At 37.3% G+C, this 21,180-nt stretch overlaps 1 protein-coding gene across 3 annotated transcripts in view; it reads right to left on the bottom strand.

Moving 5' to 3' along the window:
• SRGAP3 (SLIT-ROBO Rho GTPase activating protein 3) overlaps positions 1-21,180 on the bottom strand; it is a 268,236-nt gene that overhangs the window by 85,904 nt on the left and 161,152 nt on the right. For all 3 annotated transcript variants that reach the window (XM_074198657.1, XM_074198655.1, XM_074198656.1), the window contains exon 4: positions 19,370-19,432. In XM_074198657.1, the coding sequence (XP_074054758.1) occupies positions 19,370-19,432 (63 nt within the window). The remainder of the gene's footprint in view (positions 1-19,369; positions 19,433-21,180) is intronic.

The following is a 21,180-nucleotide window of genomic DNA, read 5'->3' as shown; positions in this document are numbered from 1 at the left end:
TCTATGCTAAGAAAACCCCATGAACAGTATTAAAATGCTAAAAGAATTGACATCAGAAGATGAGCCCTTCATTAGCAGTTATACAACCTTCCCTTAGGGCAGACTTGAGGAGATAGTGGAGGACAGAAGAGTTGAACACAAATGAACAACTGAGCAACCATAAGCATGGTCAAGACTCTTCACCCCTTTAGGCCTTGGTTTGTTGTTGTCTCATTGATTAAAATCCCAAATCTCATATGAAGCCAGAGTTAAAGAGAGGCAATGTGGTAAAGCAGAGAAGGAACTGGACTCAGAAGTTAGAAGATCCGGGACATGGAACCCTTGACTTAAATCTCTGAGGCTGAGTGACCTTTAGAAGGTAGGAAGGCAAATTTTACCCTAGTCAAGAAGACCCAAAACAAAGACTCATGCTGTGAAATTTATTGACTCCCTTAAATAATGGAGAGGGGGTTGGGGAGAGCTTGCTCACCCACCAATAAACTTGAGAACTCTACATAAGATTTTGTGAATCTGAAATCACCTATCCAGCTCTGCCTTTTCTATTCATCCAAAATTCATTATTCTCATTTATCAACAGCTTCTTCAAGCAAACTCAGCCTGGGTGTATCCTGGTTGCTTTAAAGGGCTATTAAAGAGTTCCACAAGTTTCCATGCTCTCTGGAATAAATGTATGGCAGCAACACTCTCTTATAAAGTGACTTTCTGTAAGTCAAATAAGCTACATATTATACAGAAATCAACCTCCTTTACTGTGGTACCTGACTCAATAAAGCTGTAGTTTACTAGTTTGGAATTGGAGAATAGATTAGCTCATTTTACCACAGCAGTACTTGAGTTCTTGTAAATTCTAAGGACAAACAGAGCTGGAAAAAGAATCCATGACTCTCATCCTAGGTTTTTTCCACCACTCTGCACTATCTCCCAATGAATATTAATTCTTAAATGTCAGAAACAATCACATACCTTAGCGATAATCTAGTCCAGACCTCTTACCCTATAGGGAAGAAAACCAAAGTCCAGGAAATCACCCAAAATCACCCAGAGTCACAAAGTAAGACTCTATAACATTCATCTTCTCTCTCCTGGGTCAATGCTACCATCATAACATTTGATTGCTGGTCCAAATTGGTGATTTCATTTGAGTACAGAAACTCCCTTCAATGTGGGAAATTGGCAACTCACCTAAAGCTTAGGATTCCAGGGAGTAGGCTGGGGATACTGAGAACTTTGAGAGGCTAAGTGATTTTTTTTTTCTTCTTGCTTTTAACATAGCCCAGGTCTACCTGACATTATCCACTGCATTTTGTTGTCTCATTGATTAAAATCCCAAGGTATCCAGCATTTCTCCTCTAAGACAGAGACCATTCCCATTTTTCATAGTGATTTCACCAATCCACTTGTTTGAAGCTTCCCAAGAGCCACCTGTATATACCTTATTGCCAACTTAACCTTCTCATAGAGTGGCTTCTGCTCAGAACATGTCCAAAGAGCCAAGCAAACACAAATTAACATTTCATCTTATCCCTCACTTTACATGAACTATTTAGCAGCAAAACTTGGCTGCTACAGAAGCAAAAGGATTCCAATCCTGTACCAAGGATGTGTTCCTTTATTTTGCCATGTAATTGTAAGGAACCATGATGATGAAACCAGTAACTCAAGTTGCCATGTTCTGAAGAATAAATGCAGGGCAAGCAACACTAACTTGTAAAGTGAATTTCCACAAAGAAAATAAATTTCACATTGTACAGAAATCAACTTATTTTTCTGTAGTGACTGACACTATAAAGTTATCATTTACTAGTTTGGAATTATGGGTTATAGGATATTATCCCCATCAAGGCCTTTCTGCTCATCTAGCAGTGGTTCTCTCCCTTCTCACAAACTTAGTGCTATTCTCAGCCCTACAGATCCTGGTCGCTTCTAGACCATGACTCTATCCTAGAATTTGCTTCAAGTCCCTATTCATCAACAGAAGCTATGTGCAGACTCAAGAACAGGTGGAGACCTTAGGAATGACCACACCTGCAGTGAACTCCAAAAGAAGCTGAAGCCCATCTGGAGACAACTGTGGGGCAGTTATTAGAAAATCTAGTAACACTGTACTTCTCAGTGTTTTTCATTACTCGGGCCCATTCCAACAGCTGTAGCAGCAAAGGTGTTGTCAACTCCTAGGGTAATTTAATATGCAACACATAATATTCTATAATTATTTATTATTATTGCATTGAGGTGTTTCAGTCAGGTCTGACTCTTTGTGACCCCACTGGGGTTTTCTTGGCAAAGATAATAGAGGGATTGTCATTTTCTTCTCCAGGTCATTTACAGAGATGTCTAAGGCCAAATTTGAACTCACAATTTCCTGACTTCAGGTTCAGTACTCTATTCCCTGGACTACCTAACTCTCCTATTTACTACTTGAAGTGTCATTACAAAAATTTTAGTTGGAATCCTTGGACTATCAGTATAAGCTATAAACCAACCAAACGAGAATGACTGTAGCAAAGAATACCTCTGGAATTTGTTATTGAACTTAGCCATTCTCTAAGTTAGGAGTTCTTCACTGGAGATCCTTGAACTTAATAGGACTTTTTAAATATTTTGATAACTATTTTAATATCATTTTTTTAATTCCATGTATTTCATGCATTTAAAACTATAGTTCTGAGAAGAAGGTCAGAGGCTTTGTCAGATTCTCAAAGGGTGATTTGGCAGGAAAAAAGTTGAAGAATTTCAACTTTAGAAGATGATTTGCAAAGCTCTGCTCCTGCAGATTATATCAGGGAATTTGTGTTTATATTCATCCTGTTGAGGAATTCTATCCCTTCCATGTCTGATGACCAAGCCTCCCTTTTCACCATGTTGTGACTGTAATATTTCCCTCTAACTTGAATCCTGGTCAAAGGTCCAGAAGAAAAAGAAGTTTCTTTATCAAATTTTTACGAGAATGGAATTTCTCTATAGATATCAGCTTGGCTGTAGAAATCTAGAGGCAGCCAGGAGTTTGCCAAATTACCAGGGATCAACAGTCAATGATAAGAACACACCTCAGGCCAACTCATAAACTTGTTTTAAAGAGGATACACATTTGAGCTTCTATTTGGTGTCTGGCAGAAGAGGAAACAACCAGAGATACATTGCTTCCACACAACCATCTTCTCTCAGTGAAGTCAAGAAAGTCACTCTTGTCTCCTCAATATGTTCTAGAGAAGCTGCTAAGTTAGAAGATTGGACTTAGAGAGACCTGAGTTAAAATCCTTCCTTAAGTCACTTGTGTGAACCTGGGTAAATCACTTCACTTCTGTCAGAATCAGTTTTTCCTTACCCATATAAAAGGCAACATGTTTCTAAGACAAGCTAATTATTTAAAAAATGTGTGTATGTATGTACGTATTTATATTAAAAAAATAAAAGGCACCAAGAAAACATATCTTTAAAAAAAGACTTGGGATGTACTGGATGTGATTATTACTTAACATTCCAAAATTTTAGCAAATCTGTCGATACTATATTATATAAATAGACAGAAACCAACTGGTTATTGATATAGGAATCATTTTGGAATCAGCTGTCCATATGCAATCAATTCATTAATTGGATAGGTCAAAGGTAAAAATCAATCAGAAATTCAAAAGAATAGAATCAAGAAGACACCACATGCCATTACAACTCTAATCTGAACTATTTAAACAATCTGTTTACTGAGAAATGGGAAGACTGATTATCACCAGTTTTAAAGAAGCTTGGCTTAGATAAAGCAGTTACTACAAAGAAGGTCTAAAGAATTCAGAAACTACCTCATCCAACAAACATAATCTCTTTACCAAGTAGAGAGGCCTAATAGAGAAAAAGGCAAGTAGAAAACAAAATCATTTACAAAAAAAAGATATAGAGAAAAATGGGAAAAGGTTAAGAGCAAAAAAAGTAATAAATGAAGTAAAATAAGCTTGGCATGAGACTACAAGCTCACTGGAAATAGGAGGGCTGCTACAAGGTAGAAGATGGGCAGATTCTGTCCCAGTTTTCAATAAAGGGAAAAGAATAAAATCTGAAATCTACAGACCAGTCACCTTGACTTCAATAACTGAGAAAATTCTATAACGTATTATTAAAGAGCCAGTTACTAGATATTTGAAAAGGGAAGGGGTCATTGCAAAGAGTCAGCATAGCTTCAAAAAGAATAGTTTATGATAAATTGACCTCATTTCCTTTTTTAGGAGAGCTAATAGGTTACTAAATTAGGGGAACTCTATGGTTACAGTTTAGGTAGATTTTAGCAAATCTGTCGATACTAAATTATTCTTGTATAGAAGATGGGGGAAATACTAACAGATGATAATATAATAACAATTTAGCAATTGCATAGATACAGTAGTAGTATAGATTAAAAAGGAGATAGATTAATGGCCAAACCTCCAACCAAGAGATTCTACTACCCCTGCCAAATATGATATATCCCTATATATGATAAAAAATTCTCATATCTGTCAAAATATTTAAAGCAGCACTTTTGTGATAGCAAAGAACTGAAATCAAGATAGATGTGCATTAATTGCAGAGTGACTAAATAAATAGTAGGACATGAATGTAATAGAATATTACTTGGCTATAAGAAGCAAAAACTATAATAAATATAGAAAAGAATGGAAAGACATGAACCAATTCCAATGAATTACGTAGTAAATCGAGCCAAGAAAACAACATCCATAATGATTACAATAGTGAAAATAGAAAATAAAAATCACCACCACAAATCAATTGAAAATGAATGATGCCAAATTATAAAAAACAAACATAACCTCAAATAAAACATATTAAGAAAATTCCTTCCCCACCCCCACACTCTACTTTGATAATGTGGGAAGTCCATAAGTGCATCTATTTTCGAATTTTTTCTATGTATAGATTGATTTTACTGATTATGTTTTATGTTCTTCCTCCTTTTTTTTTTTTAGATTTTTTGCAAGGCAAACAGGGTTAAGTGGCTTGCCCAAGGCCACACAGCTAGGTAATTATTAAGTGTCTGAGACCAGATTTGAACCCAGGTACTCCTGACTCCAGGGTCGGTGCTTTATCCACTATACCACCTAGCCGCCCTTCTTCCTCCCTTTTAAAAAATATTTTTTGTCATATAGGGACGGCTGTATTTGAGAAGATAAAGACAAAGAATATAGGGAGAAATTTAAGTAATGTGAAAGCAAAATCTATTAATAAATTTTTAAAAGAATACACTGGAGATGGAGAGACCAATTATGAAGTAACAAGCAACTGAACTAAAGTGGACACAATATGAGTGAGAAATAGGCAACACACCTATTTCTGTAGGCATCTAAAATTTTCATTTACAAAATGAGCCAATAAATACCATATCTAGCTCTCATCTCTCTTGTGATCCTAGCTAACATAAGCATCTTAAGAAATTCCCTTGAAATCCATCCCTCCTCTACAATTTCCTAGTTCCATTGATTATATAGTAAGAGGTCCTAAGGGAGAGAGTAAAGTCAAGGATGAAAGTGAAGTAACTATAAGGTTAGTGGTACCCTCAACAGAACTAGGAAAGTTTGGATTGGAATTAGGTTTGGGGTTTTTTTGTTTTGTTTTGTTTTGTTTTGCAAGGCAATGGGGTTAAGTGGCCTGCCCAAGGCCATACAGCTAGGTAATTGTTAAGTGTCTGAGTCCTCAGGTACTCCTGACTACAGGACAGGTGCTCTATTCACTGAGCCACCTAGATGCCCTAGAGTTAGATTTTTAAGAGAAATACAATGAGAAGTATTTTGGATATAACAAATCTGAGATGCCTATATACCATTCAAATGGCACATTCCAAGTAGCAAGTGATGATGGGAGAGTGATTGGGAAAACTCATCCAATTGGAGATACATCTGCAAGGCAATGATCATCTTTCCCAGATAACTGACACTGAATTGTCAAAAAGTTAGAAAGAGAAGCAGGAGAGAACAGTGAGCAGTCAAGGGAAGAAAAAAAAGAATTTACGAGAAAATGGTGATGAGTGCCAAATCTGAAGAAACATCAAATAGAATGAGGAATGGGAAAAGGCTGGGCCATTTAGCAGTAGCTAAAACAACTAAAATAAGCAATTCCATAGAGATATAGTAAAACAGATAAGATTTATCACAGACCTGTAAATCTCTATTAAGTATGGCTTGTTCTCCTTTTAAAGGGCTTAATGAATTCATACTTTCAAAGCTATCCTGCATGTCTGTGTTTCCTCCTGATTTTCCTTCTATTTTAATTCTGTGCATTTTAAAACATGCTTTAGTGATCTTATTTCTTTCTTTTTGGGTTACCTCTGCTCTTAACTTCCCTCTCCCTCGTTTCTTCCCCCGAAATCAAATTTGTTATTTGTAACTATGGTTGGTCATTGCACTGATTAGAAAGTCCCCTAAAGTTGTTTGTCTTTGTAATGTTCTTATTATGGTATTAATGGACATTTAGTTCATTTATCAGATATATAAATGATTCTCCTGGTTCTGCTCACTTCACACATTTCTTCCCAGGTTTCCCTGACACCATCTTTTTGGTCATATCTGAAGGCACAATATCACCTTATATGATGTGCTGTCGTTTGTTTAATTATTTCCTAATTAATGGGCACCATTTAATTTTCTAATTCTTTACCATTAGAAAGAGAACTATTTTAAGTATTTCTGCTATGTGGGTCTGTTTCTTTTTTCCTTTGATTTCTCTGAATCCTCATAGTGATATTGTTGAGTCAAAGTCACTGTTTGATAACTGCTTAGCAATAGTCAAGAGATTACTGGTGACCTTAGTGAGACCAGTTTCAATTCAATGATGGTGTAAAAGGCAAGATTACAAGAGATTGAGAAGTAAATGGGAAAGGAGAAAATGAAAGCAATGGGCAGAGATGACCTTTTGGTTATGAAAGGGAAAAGAAATATAGGACAAAAGCTGAAGGACTGGCAGGGTCAGCCCTGCTTTTAAATTGTCTTAAACATTTCCCAAGTCTCATGGAAATAAGTGTTGTCACCCTTGATTCTCCATGGCAAAAATGTGACTCCTATTTTTTTTTATGTCCTCCACAACAAGAACCTTGCCACACCACAGGGTGCTTAATACATATCTGTCCAAGTGACAATTTATGGAGCAAATTTTTAGCCTTCCTTTACTAATGAATAAATAAAGCAGTGTGGTAAATGGGGAATTAGGGAAGGAGGATACAGAAGACAGTTGATCCTTTAGAATATATATACCAGATAATCCACAGATTGGTCCATGAGGAGTTGACAATTTCCAGGTAGTTATTGATATTAAATTGCCATGTAAAATAAATGTTTTCTTTTAGAACCTTCAAGGAACTTTAGTGTGTGACAGCTTTCCTTTATACTCACTCTAGCTGTAAGCAAAGTACCATGATGATATCATCCTAGGGCAGTTGACTTCTTGGGGAACAGGGTCCTCAGGCACAGGCTGATACCTACCCAGAGCAAGGGCGGGGGTGTATTGATAAGTGTTCTTTGCTCCTTTCAGTTGAGATCAAAGAAGAGGGACTCAGTCTTCAATGTAGCATCATTAGCATGAACCACAGAGGAACATGCTCTTTGATTTAATGGCTGTAGAAATGGGTTTGCTTTTCAGTTCTCCTGAACTCATTAAAAGAGTTCACTCAGCAAAGTCTCTACAGTAAATCTGGGAGCAGTTGTCCAAGGCAGGAATTAATGGATCCAGGTCAGAGACTCATAGAATCCTTTGGTTAGAAGGTCATTGTGGTGTTCAGTTTTCAAGTCCAAACCATTGCTTTCCAAATAAAGAAATTAATGCCAAGAAAATATAAGTGTCATTTGGTTAGGACCAGAGAATCCAGTGTTCAGGACTGGTGCTTCTGGTGCTACCAAGTCCTTTTCAGGGCTGTTTATCCAATGTTAGTAACTACCTGTCACCTAACTCTGGACTTCAATGACTCTAGAAGAGAGAGTGAGATTGATGACTTTGTGCTCCTCAGTTAAATCCAATTCGCAAACAAGTCGCTGATGCCATTGGTCCTCTTCAAAAATGTAAGATGAACAACAAGGACCCAGGTGTCCTCATTTCCTATTCAGTATTTTCCCCAATGCATAACATTTCCTTGGGGGCATCAAAGAATCTCAAAATTAGAAGGGACCTCAGAAGACATCAAATTCAACCTGAACCTAAATAGAAATCCCTTCTAGAATGTCCCTAAGAACTGATCATCCAACCTCTGCTTAAAAACTTCTACTGATGGGGTGGTTAGGTGGCACAGTGGATAGAGCACCGGCCCTGGAGTCAGGAGGACCTGAGTTCAAAATCGGCCTCAGACATGTAATAATTACCTAGCTGTGTGGCCTTGAGCAAGCCACTTAACCCCATTGCCTTGCAAAAACCTAAGGAAAAAAAAACTTCTACTGATGGAGAATGCATTACTTTATGAAGAAATTTATTTTTCTAGGAGTCCCTAATGGTTACAGGCAGTTATGATACAATGGACAGAGAGAGCCCTAAACCCGAAGATGTGGGTTCAAATCTAGGCTCAAAATCCAACTAGCTATGTGATCTTGGACAAATTTTCCTCCATTTTCCCAACTGTAAAATGGGGACAATAAAAGCAACTGCTTCACAGTGTTGTTGCAAGGCTCAAACAAGATAATATTTATAAATAGTACTTATATATGGCATATAGTTGACATGGGGACAATATTAAGAAGTTTTTCTTTATGTTAAAACTTTCAATATCCTCTGTTCATTCATTAATTCATCCTTCATTCAAGAAACATTTATTAAATGCCTACAATAAGCCAGGCATTTTCTCCTAAGTTCATAAAGCTTTAGTAAAAGAAAAAATGTTTAAATCAAAAGTATCAAAGAGAACATAGGAAGAAAATTGATGGTATCTATAGAAATATTCCTGGAAACATGAGGGTCAAAGACTAGGGGAAATGGCTATGAGACTGAGCATCTCCTGATGTAAGTGAGACTCCTACAATTCATATGAGTCAGACTATTTCCTATTCCCATGGGATCTAAGATCATGTATTTGCAAATCTTTGCCTGGGTACCAAAGCTAAAACATCTACTATTGGCCCCAGTCTCCTCACACTACCATGTTTGTTTCAAACCCTTTTATTGGTTAAGGTAATATCTACCTATACCAAGCTGTTGCCAGATCTGACTTTTCCCATCATTGTGAGGTTGGAACAAAGTCATATTGTCCCCATGGCATGCCATGGTTCTCTGCTTTGAAGGAAAGACACTGCAGCTGTGTCCTGAAGAGCTTATTGCCAAGATTAATTAACCACATTATATATGTGGGAGGAGAGGGGGCTGTAAGGGACGGGCAGCAACATTATACACAAAGGAGCTTTTCATGACTTGGAAATAATGTTCCTAATAGAGGTCCCCAGGTGAAATCTGGCACAGGTCCTAGAATGCTTTTTTGCCAAAATTCTCTAAAGGTACTAAAGTAGATGGGTAGTTTATGATGTTTCCTGGTGAGTTTCTTTTAGTTTTCTCCAAGGAGCAAGCATATTGGACTGTACCTCTAGTCTCTGTTCATTTACATTGCCCAAATCAGCTTCCCTAGAGAAAGACAGAACATGACAAGAAAAAGGAAAAAAGAGTAGGTATATCTCTCTGAACCCCAAAAGACTCAGTAGAAGGGGATAACATGAGCTGAGGGCACATCATTCAAACTGATGCTGGGAAGAGGCAATGAACAGTTAGAGACTCACCATAAACCAACTCAGAAGAAAAAAACAGAGATTTTGAGTAGTCCAAGAAAGGAGTGTAGACAAAAGCCTGATGCCTTATTGTAAAGAATAAGGCTCCTATCAGAGTAGAAAAGAGATGTAACACCACAAAAGGCTGAAATAAGATAACACTCAATGCTGTAGACATTGTAGCCATTGGAAACACTGAGCAGAGGCTGGGAAGGTATGCTGGCACCTCCAAGCACACCTATTTAGGGCTGTTCATCCAACTTTAGTGTTGACCTATCATCTAACTCTGGATTTCAATGACTCTGAAGAGCGAGTGAGGTTGATGACTTTATGCAGTTCTCCTCATTTAAATCCAATTCACAAGTCAAGACATTCCCCATGATATCACTAATTCTCTTCAAAAATGAAAGATGAACAACAGGGACTAAGAAATCCTAGTATTATTTTAGTATTTCCCCCAATGCACGTTTCCTTGGGAGTATCACAGAATCTCCAAGTTGGAAGGGACCTCAGAAGGCATCAGACCTGTACCCAAATAGGAATCCCTTCTAGAATGTTCCTAAGAAATGATCATCCAGTCTCTGATTAAAAACTTCCACTGATGAAGAACTCATTTCTTTCTCTTTTTTAGTTACTTTTTTTTTAGAAAGATTTTATTTATTTTGAGTTTTACAATTCCCCCCATATTCTTGCTTCCCTTCCCCCACCCCCAGAAGGCATTCTGGAGCTCTTTACATTGTTTCCATGATATGCACTGATCTCAGGTGAATGTGATGGGAAAGAAATCATATCCTTAAGGAAGAAAAATAAAGCATAAGAGATAGCAAAATTACATAATAACATAATGGTTTTTTTTTCTAAATTGAAGGTAGTAGTCTTTGGTCTTTAGAACTCATTATTTTCGGAAGAAAATGGCAGGTTGCTTCAAGATTATAACCTGGAAAAAAGGAACTAACACAAACTACTAGAAGAGAGCCAAAGAATGGGATATTGCAAAGCAGAGCAGAGCACAGCCCAGACAAGGCCTCAAGGAACCCACAACATTATTCTGGAACAGCCTTATATGAGCCTTATATGAGGATCGACATTTAAAGACAATCTACTAGCAAAATAGCAGCTTCATATATAACCAAGCCATAAGGTTCTGGACATGTCTCCTTTCTGGGTTTTAACCCCAGGCAAGGTCTATATGTCAAGGTATTGTGAAAAATAAAGGAGATAATAAATACAAAAACACTTTGTGAACTTTAAAGTGCTAAATAAATGCCAATGATAATGATCATAAGGATAAAGAGGAGGAGGAGGAGAAGGAAGAAGAGAAAAGGGAGAAAGAGAAGGAGGAAAAGAAGTCGTTTCTAGTCTCATCTGGTGATGACTTTATTTCCTGGGCTTTCAACAACACTCCTGATGAGTTCAGGCCAAGTAGATAGAACAAAACTGGGGTGCTCTGGTAAATGTTTGACAACCTAGTTCTATTGGGGGGGGGCGAAATGTATGCATACACACTTTCAAAATTAATCTGCATTATTAATGCTTTCCTAAGGCTAGACAATCAAGAAAACAATAAATCAAGTCTTGATTTGCAGAGATTCCAGAGGTGTAAATGCTCACATTGAAAATTTAACAAGGAGCTCTCAAAAGTCGCTTCTGCATACTTTTATTAATTAGTCATGAGGGGACTGACTGTATAGATCCCCTGAGGAAAGAAACTGTTAGAAGAGCAGAGATCTCTTGGCTTGATGGACTGAGATACTGAATTAATTGTGTCTTTAACCCAATAAATTAAGAGTTCATTTTGAAGCTTTGTGACACCAAGTGTTTTTTGGAGAAACCTAACCTTTGGGGAATGCAAGATTAATAGAGTTCACAGGTTCCACTTTGATGAGGACAAATAAGTTGGACAACTAAGAGATCCCTAAAGTGTACCTGGACCTTTTGTTTCAGTAAGGAGTCTCTGACATAAGGATTGCATTCTGATCCTCCTCAGCTTAAACTCTAAGCTTTATGACAGTATAAATTGTTTCCTGTTGTGTTTTCTAGACAAGATACTTGGACTAGATGATAAAATTTAGAATGGAAAGGATCTAAGAAATCATCTATTCTAATCTTCTCACTTTTAATAAATGAGGAAGCTGAGGTTCAAAGTAGTGAGTTAAGTCTTAAATTGTCTAAACTGTGTTACTTTGTCTCAGTTGTACTACTCTGTGGTACTGTTAAACAGCAAAACAAGAAATGTAGAATCAGGTCTGTTTCTAATCTGAGTTTTTTTTCCCCATCACAATGACTTTTTCAGTGACATAATTTGACAATGATTTTCTTATCCATAACAGCTAGCATAGTACATGCTCAATAATACTTGTCAAATAACCAGAATAAACTAGTGTTGGACAAACTCAACGATCCAGGATTTTGTGACAAGAAATCATTATTTGACAAAAATGACTGGGGAAAACTGGAAAGAAATTTAGTAGAAACTAAGAATAGACCAGCATCTCATACCATATGTCAACAAAAAAAAATCAAAATGGGTACCTACTTTACACATAAAGAGTAATAACATTGGCAGATTAGGAAACCATGGGATAGTTTATCTATCAGAACTATGGATGAGGAGAAGGAAAAGGAGGAAGAAGAGAAGAAGGAAGAGGAGAAAAAAGGAGTCCCTCTAGTCATAGGTATTCAATCTGGTGATGACTTTATAGAGATAGAGAGCATCATGACATATAAATAATTTTGATTACATGAAATTAAAAAGGGCTTACACAAACAAAATTAATGAATTCAAGATTAGAAGGAAAGCAAGAAACTGGAGGAAAAATTTGAGTTTGTCTGATAAAGTCCTCATTTCTCAAATACATAGAGAACTGAATCAAATTTATAAGATTATGAGTCATTGCTTAGCTGATAAGTGGTTAAAGGCTATGAACAGGCAGTTTCTAGAAGCAGAAATAAAATAATCTATAATCATATAAAATGCTCTAAATCATTATTTATTAGAGAAATGCAAATCAAAACAACTCTGAGGTACTATCTCATTTCTATCAGATTGTCTAAAATGATAGAAAAAGAAAGTTACAAATGTTTGGAGGGGATATGGAAAAATAGGGACACTAATGCAGTTGTGAACTGATCCAATCATTCTGGAGAGCAATTTGGAAGTACTCCCAAAGAGTTATAAAATTATGCATATTCAGCAATACTATCATTAGATCTGTATTCCAAAGAGAACAAAGAAAAAAATAAAAGAACCAATATGTACAAAAATATTTGGCTAAGAATTAGAAATTAAAGGGATGCCCATCAATTAGGGAATGTAGAAAGTTGTAATATATGACTGGGAATGATATGTTGCTTTAAGAAATGATGAGAAAAAAAGAAATAATAAGCAGGATGCTTTCAGAAAAACATGAGAAGACTTATCTGGGCTGATGCAAAGAGAAATGAGCAGAACAAGGAAAAAATGAACATAGTAACAACAATTATTGTATTATGATGATCAAATGTGAAAGATTTAATTTTTCTCAGAGATACAATGATCCAAGATAATTTGAAATACTTAAGAAAAATGTTACCTATCTTCAGGGAAAGAGTTGATGGAGTCTGAATGGAGATTGAAGCAAATTTTTTTTTTAATTCTATTAGTCTTTGGGTTAGTTTAGGGATTTTTTTTGGTCTGTGTTTTCTTTCTTTTTTTTTTTTCTAAAGGTTTTTGCAAGGCAAATAGGGTTAAGTGGCTTGCCCAAGGCCACACAGCTAGGCAATTATTAAGTGTCTGAGGCCCGATTTGAACTCAGGTACTTCTGACTCCAGGGCCGGTGCTCTATCCACTGTACCACCTAGCCGTTCCCATCTGTGTTTTCTTTTGCAATATAACTGCAAATGCATAATCTTTACCAAATAGCTTGCTTTCTCAAGGAGGAGGACGGAAGGGGAAAGAGGAAGAGAATTTGGAACTCAAATTTCAGAAAATGAATGCTAAATTTTTTTTGTTTAAATGTAACTAGAAAAATAATTAAAGTAAACATTAAAATAAAATAAAAATAAATAAATACTTGTCAAGTTGGACTGAGTTGTTGATTTGGCCACAAGTGTGCAGTGGAAAGGACTCACCGTACAATAGTAGAAAACCTTGGAGAGTGTGTGATTATGATGTGATTAGCTGTGTAGGCAGCACAGATGTAACTCAGTTCTGAGCTCTCCCACACTCTTCTTGGCTTCACAGTAGGGAGGGAGAATGTGTGAAGAGATGGGAACGGGGCTGCTGAGATCTTCCCTCCACCCACCTCAGGCCTCACTCCATATTCCCATTGCTCTTGGCCCCTCTAACCCCCTTGGTATGTTAAGCCATGCTTCATCCTTGCAGGAGAACTGAGGCCAACTAGAACTGGGCTGGAAGATATCTTAAGAGTGGAACAGCTCAATAAGTCTTATATCTGCTACAGCAGCAGCATCTGGGTGGGGAGAGGATGGTGGTTATCATAGATGATGGGCTCTTTCCACAGAAACATGGATCTGCCTGGAGTTTTTGAGATCTAACCCAACTCTCTTTTATGAATGAAGTCTAAAATTTGAATGCCAGCAGATTTTTCCTTTGAATTCTTCTGATTTCCACCTGAATTTTCACAGAAACAGGGAAGTTGAGATGAAGCAACCAGAACTATAAAATGAGGGTAATATTGCTCATTATGCCACTGAGAGAAGATTTAACAACAGAGGATGAACCGTTTAGTGACAATATTTTAGGACACCCAGTAGAGGTAGAGAGACTGACCAATGGCCAAAGGATGAGCTGCCTGTGTGATAGGCATCAGGGACAGAGACCATTCCTACCAGGATGTTCGAGATGCCAACAATGGACAGAAACCAAGTCATGGAACAAAACAGGTTGCTGAACAAAGATCTTGAAGGCAAGTGTAACCCGAGGGTTCAACAGAAACTGGTTCAGCCAAAAATTCTACTCCATACCCCCATTTTCCTCCCAATTCACAAACTCTACAATATAATACCTCTACTTTCCAAAAGGAAGAAATTGGGGGGGTCAGCATCCAGCTAGGAAGGGGGGAAAAACTTTGCCATCTACCTTGCAAAATTATACTCTCCAGACTCTTCAGCATTTTTCCATTTAGCCAGTCAATGCACCTTAAAGACTGTTGGTCTTTATCATTTGCCCTATAGCTACCCCAAGCCCTTCCATCAAACTTCCATCTGTATCTGTATCTGTGTTGTCCCTCTATTTAGAATGTGAGTTCATTAAAAGCAAGGTCTGTGCCATTTTCTATGTATTTTCCTGAAGTTTAGAGTAAGATTTGGCATACAGTAGGTGCTTAATAAAGGCTCTTTCATTCAGTCCAAAAAATAAACAAAAAAGATGTCTCCTGACTCCTGACCCTTACAAGGGTCATTGAGACAATATATTCTTCTGCTCTAAGACTGACAATTCCCCTCTGCTAGACTTCTGGGAACATCTGGTCCCCTGGGAAAAGCAAAGCTATGAACTCAACCATTAACAATTGCTGAGCATGGAGATGGTTGACCCTTTCCCTGAGCATCAGGGCATCACTTTGGGTTTTATTACTGTACTTTTGTCATTGCAACATCCTTCAGTAAAAGGTATTCTAGACCAGAATGAAAGTGTTTTTCTTCTGGGGGCATGCAGAAGTAGGGAAGAGACTCTTAAAGGGGAATGAAACACGAGCTTAGCTTTTAGGATTTCCTAGGAGTTCTGGATGGGGTCAAAATAACAAGATGACATTATCCATTTTAAACTCTAGATCAGGGCTTCTTAACCATTTCATATGCATGATGGATCACTTTGGCAGACAGTGAAGGCTATAGACTCAGAATAATAGGGTATTTTAAATTTGATATATATTATTTTTAACATTCTTTTTTAAAAAATCTTTCATTCCCCTTGCCTTCTTCCTATCTACTGAAATGACAAGCAATATGATATCAATTATGCATATGAAATCAGGCAAGGATAATGTCTTCAAATATATAAAACAAAATACAAGGGATTGCAAATAAAATCCATTATATTGAAATAGTTACCTATTTCTTTTTAAAGTTCATGGATTCCAGATCAAGCCTAGAAGTCAATGGAAGGATGACAGATACTTGCTACAATTAAGACAGATTCTAGGGGTGGCTAGGTGGAGCAGTAGATAGGGCACCAGCCCTGAAGTCAAGAGAACCTGAGTGCAAGTCTGAATGCTCAGACACTCAATAATTACCTAGCTGTGTGACCTTGGGGGAGTCACTTAACTAAATTGACTTGCGAAAAGAAAAAAAAAATATTCCAGTCCTATAATTTTTAGAATCAATTCTTTACTTTTCAAGGACATTCATACTCAACATTGTAATATTAGGCTACCCCATAGGCCAATCCTCTTATCAGACAAGAAGAAGGTTTTTGTTCTGAAACAGATCTAGGGTTTAGAAGATCCAAGTTTAATAACAGTGATGTGGTGGCCAAAAAAACCCCATCAAATTCAACCTTGAAGAGGTTGTATGAAGAGAAGCCAGTCTTTCAGGAAAGTGGGGAGGGCTCCTAGTCTCCCTGTACTCTGCCCTCATCAGAATTCATGTGGAGTATTGTGTTCAGGTCAATTCATTAAAACTTCAAAGGAAAGACATTGATGGGTGAGAGAGTATCCAAGGAGGGTCACCAGGACTGTCAAAGGTCTTGAGTCCCTTTTAGGTTAGCATAAGTTTAAGAAACCAAGAGTTTTTACCCCGGAGAAAAAACTCAGGACAGACAAGATTGCTGTTTTCAAGTATCTGAAGAATAATCATAAGGAAAAGATAAAATGAGATATAGGTATATACTTTCCCTAACCATACATGTACTAGCAATTTGGCTTCCCCGAGCTCAGCTAACAGCAACTACTAATCTGTTATGATGTCACAAGTCTTGAAGAATCCAAAGGAAAGAATACCCAGCTGTAGGTAACCCCATTCCAGTGACAGACCTGCCTAAGAGGCCATATGCTCCCTAGCTTCAGATGAGAGAGGACCCAAAACCCTTTCTCATCTAGAAGTCCACAGAGGTTTATGAAGGCAACCAGCAAAGAAAAGAGAGAGGGATTGAGCTCTTAGGACTCTTTGGATTTATGCTCAGTTCTAGCTCATGAGACTTTAATAGAAACTGGACAACCACTTGTTCTAGAAGGGATTCCATCTGTGTACTTTTGATTGGATGCTTGCTGAGACCCTTCCGATTCACTCTGCTTTGTTTTATTATTTCCTCTAAGTGGGATTCTCATCTTCATTTATAGATGAGGCAGTGGAAAAGGCCTCCCCAGTGGTTTAAATACTCAGGAGACACAGTTCTGTTCCTTCCTTTTCTCTTTTCCTACAGGTCTCAGGGAACCACCCGCCCTTGTTCCCTTTATACATTTATCCATTAGAGCTCCCATTCACCCCGGAGACAGGTTCACAACTTCTCCTTTTCCCTGCTCTTGAAACAATCTATTGTATTGAAACAAACACACAACTCATCTTTTGATTTTTCCATGAGTTTTTACTGCTAATCAATACTCACCCAACTGTCTATAACTTAAGAATCTTCAACAGTTGCCTCAACTCAGAAAGCTTCAGTGACTTCTCTATGGCTAGCTGATCTCAGTTAGTAAATGGCAGAGTGTGCATTTCAACCCAAGTCAGACACATTGTTCATGAGCCTTGTTGCCTCTCACACACCAATAATAGTTGTAAGTAAGTGCACCCAAAGGATCTGTGATTTTGTCATTGAAGGGAAACTACAGTGTGGAAAGTTTGTCCCCCAATGCTCATAGAAAGATGGACAACCAGACTGATTTAATAGTTGGTTCCTGGAGACAGAATGTGAACCTAGATCTTCCTGACTCCACACCCCACATTACATACATAGGCTACCACTACCAAGGAAATTCATGGAAACTTAAAACAACAAAACTTCAATAATTATTAAGTTCCTGCCTCAGCGGATCATATGCTTCTACAGGATACTGTCTCCTCTCTAGGCTTTTGTGACACTTTTCTCTCTGGGTTCTCCCCCCACCCCAGCTATCTGTTTCCTTTTCTGGGTCTTCACCCAAATTATGCCCACTAGGCATAGGTATTCCTTAAGTCTCTATTTTTGGCCTCTTCTCTACTGCTTATATTTTATCTCCTTTGGCCATCTCATCAGCTCCCAAAGGTTCAATGACCAACTCTGCACAAATGATTACCAGATCTATGTATCTACCTTCTCTCTTGAGCCACTGTCTGGATCACCAATTGCATTTTGGATATCCTGTCCTGGATGTCCTATGAGCATCCCAAACTCAGGTCAAAAGTAGAATTCATTATCTTTTCCCCAAAACTTTTTCTCCTCCAAAATATTCTTTCACTATGGAAGAAAACACTATTTCCCCAGTCACCCAGGATTACTTACAAACATGGCATCATCTTGATTTCTCACTCAAGATTATCATCACTCATCATCAAAAGTATCTAAATCTTACCATTTCTGTATAATATCTCTTATTTTCATCCCTTTCCATGACACTGGGCCAAATAATCCTGTTTGCCTCAGTTTCCTCATTTATAAAATGAGCTGGAGAAGGAAATGGCAAATCATTCCAGTATCTTTCCCAAGAAAATCCCAAATGGAGTCATGAAGAGTCAGACACAACTGAACAAAAACAAAATAAGACTCTCTACTCCCAGATCTGCTACCCTGATCCAGAATTCCATCACTTCATGTCTGGAACACTACAATAGATTTTTAGGTTGTTTCCTTGTCTCATTCCATCTCTGTCCACTCCAATCCATTCTCCACTGAGTAGCCAAATTGATCCACTCAAAGCTCAGGTCTGAATAAGTCATCCCCTACCTAGTAAACTGCAACTTTTTCCCATTACCTCCATGATCAAATATAAATTTTTTCCTCCATATACCCTCTAATTTGGTGATACTGACCTCCTTATTGTTTATCAGACACAATATTACTCTCAATTCTGCACCTTGTACTTGGTGGATTTCCTGCCTGAAAAGTTCTCTCTCTTCAACTCTACCTCCTTCAAGCCTCAGTTTATATATCTTACTTCCTACAGGAGGCTCCCCCCCCATAATCAAAGTCTTTCTTCTGAAATAAATCTAATTGCATTTATAATTCACACACATGTGGGGGCTGGGAATATGTATATTTATCTGTTCATTCATTTATTCATTCATTTACTGTATCATTATAATATGGGTTCTTTAAATGGAGGGATTATATTTTGCCTTTCCTTGTATCTCCAATTCATAGATAGCGGTAACTAGATACAACATAAACACAGTAATGACACCAAATTTCCAGAAGTCTATAAAACCATAAGAGGAGAAATTTTTCATCTCCACTGGAACATAAATGGATATATATCATATTTTCCACATATCCCTGAAGTCACAAATATTCCATTGTTACTGACATTGCAAATAAGAAATCCAAATTTCCTTCCCTCAAGTGGTTTACAATTGAAGAACCATGCTAAACCCAGATTTGATCTCTTCACTTCTGAAAGCTAGTAAGCACCAAGAAACAACAACAAAATAGTTTTTCAAGACATTTTTGTAGAGGTTTTGCAAACTCTTTTCCAACTCTGGTTTCAAAAAAAAATCCATCCCAATTCAATATTTGTAGAACTTACTGTGTATAACTCATTGGTCACCTTCAGCAGTTCCTCATGCATCTGTAGTCCAATTTCCTTGCTCTAAAAGAAACACACATACAAAATCAAGAATCAAAAGATTAGTAAGGTTGAAATGAATCACATTCACTATTTCTCCTTTGCTACAGAAAAAGCATGACTATTTGAGAGAAAGGAGAACCTATATAACCACCATTAAACTAAAAATAGCCAATTTCACAGTACAATAGGAATATTTTTAATATGTTTGTATCACATAGAAGTCCTCAGGAATAAAGGGGAAAGCATGAATTGCTTTTTTGCATGTATAATCTCTGTATAGGGACCAATCAAGGATGGCAAGAAACGATGTCCCTTCATTCCTCTGTCTGTTTTCTAATCGATTCCAGGAGACCAGAGTGGTCAAGGGTAGAATTCAGAGTTTATTACAGTCACCAAAGTCATGTTACTTTATATTGATGCTATAAAAATGTTTTTATTTTTATCTTTTATTGGTTCCATAGAGTTCCCTCAAGTGTCTAGATGTTGTAATAACACTTTCATTCTTTGGAAAGATAGAATGTTATTAATATAATACGAATCAGATAAGGCATGCCCATATTTTCTAAGGAATACCTGCCCTATCAAGAGCTACATTGACTATGAGGGCCTTATACACCCTGAAATGGAACCTCTCTTGATGTCATGGACCAAGATCTTGACCTTCCATGGGATGCTGGGTCACTGATGAGGGAATGTTGATAATGTGAAGAAACGGATAAAATAAAGGTCAAGTCAGGAAACATGGTAGGGACATCAAGAGAACTAGAATCATGAAACAAACTAAAACTGCAGCAAAAAATCGATACATCTCTTTACCAAGACAACATATATTTAGAGTCCTATGAATATGTGAAATCACAGTTTCCTGACATCAGATCTAATACTGGAAGACAAAGGTATTAGAAATCACATCATCCAACCCTTGAATTTTACAGATAGACAAACTAAGGCCCAGAAAAAAAAAAAGTTTGCATTCAAATTGGTCCACAGGAAAATTCTATAAATTTTAAGATTATCAGTTTTTTAAAGGTAAGATCTGTGTCTTTTACTCGATCACCCCAATAATCTCTCTAAAGGGACCCCATAAATAGTAGCATTCAATAAATATTTGAGGGCAGTTGTAAGTCAACGATCTGTGAACCACAAAAACACATCATAGCAATGTAGATTAAAAGCTGCAAGGGGCCTTAAAGACCATCTGGTCCAAATCTTTCATTTTACAGATGGAAGAATTCAAGCTCAAAGAAGTTAACAGTAGGCTCACCCAAGGTCACTTAGGAAGTAAACCACAAACATTTTGACTCTTTCTATTGCTTCTTAGAGTTAAAAAAAAACCATGGGGTTTCTAGTGGTTCCCTCATTTGTTTTGGAAAGAATATCTAGCTTTAAAAGGGCATGAGCCCTACCTCCTCCAAATGATTTCCAAGGGCAATATGGGACCTTCCTAATGGTAAGTCATTCCCTATTTTAAAGAACAATCCACTTCTTAAAAGTATTTATTTATATAAAGAAACTCCGAGGAGTTGACTATGAGGACCTTAAACACCCAGAACTGGAACATCTCTTGATGACATGGAGACTATTTTTGTTGTTTTGGAGACTATTCAAAACAATTTTTTTTGGCATACTTGGGATAGAGGCATGCTGTCAACAACTTCATGTATGTCTCATTAAATGTATGTGTATTAAAAGACTCCTTTTCTTCTCCTTTCCCATTAATTCTATTTGTCTCTTGATTATTTCACCAGCAAACTTCTTTCCCTCTCATT

Source organism: Macrotis lagotis, chromosome 8 (genome assembly GCF_037893015.1).
Source record: "Macrotis lagotis isolate mMagLag1 chromosome 8, bilby.v1.9.chrom.fasta, whole genome shotgun sequence".
Taxonomy (NCBI): Eukaryota; Metazoa; Chordata; class Mammalia; order Peramelemorphia; family Peramelidae; genus Macrotis; species Macrotis lagotis.
The sequence above is the reverse complement of the archived record's forward strand: the minus strand, read 5'-3'. Positions and strand labels throughout refer to the sequence as shown.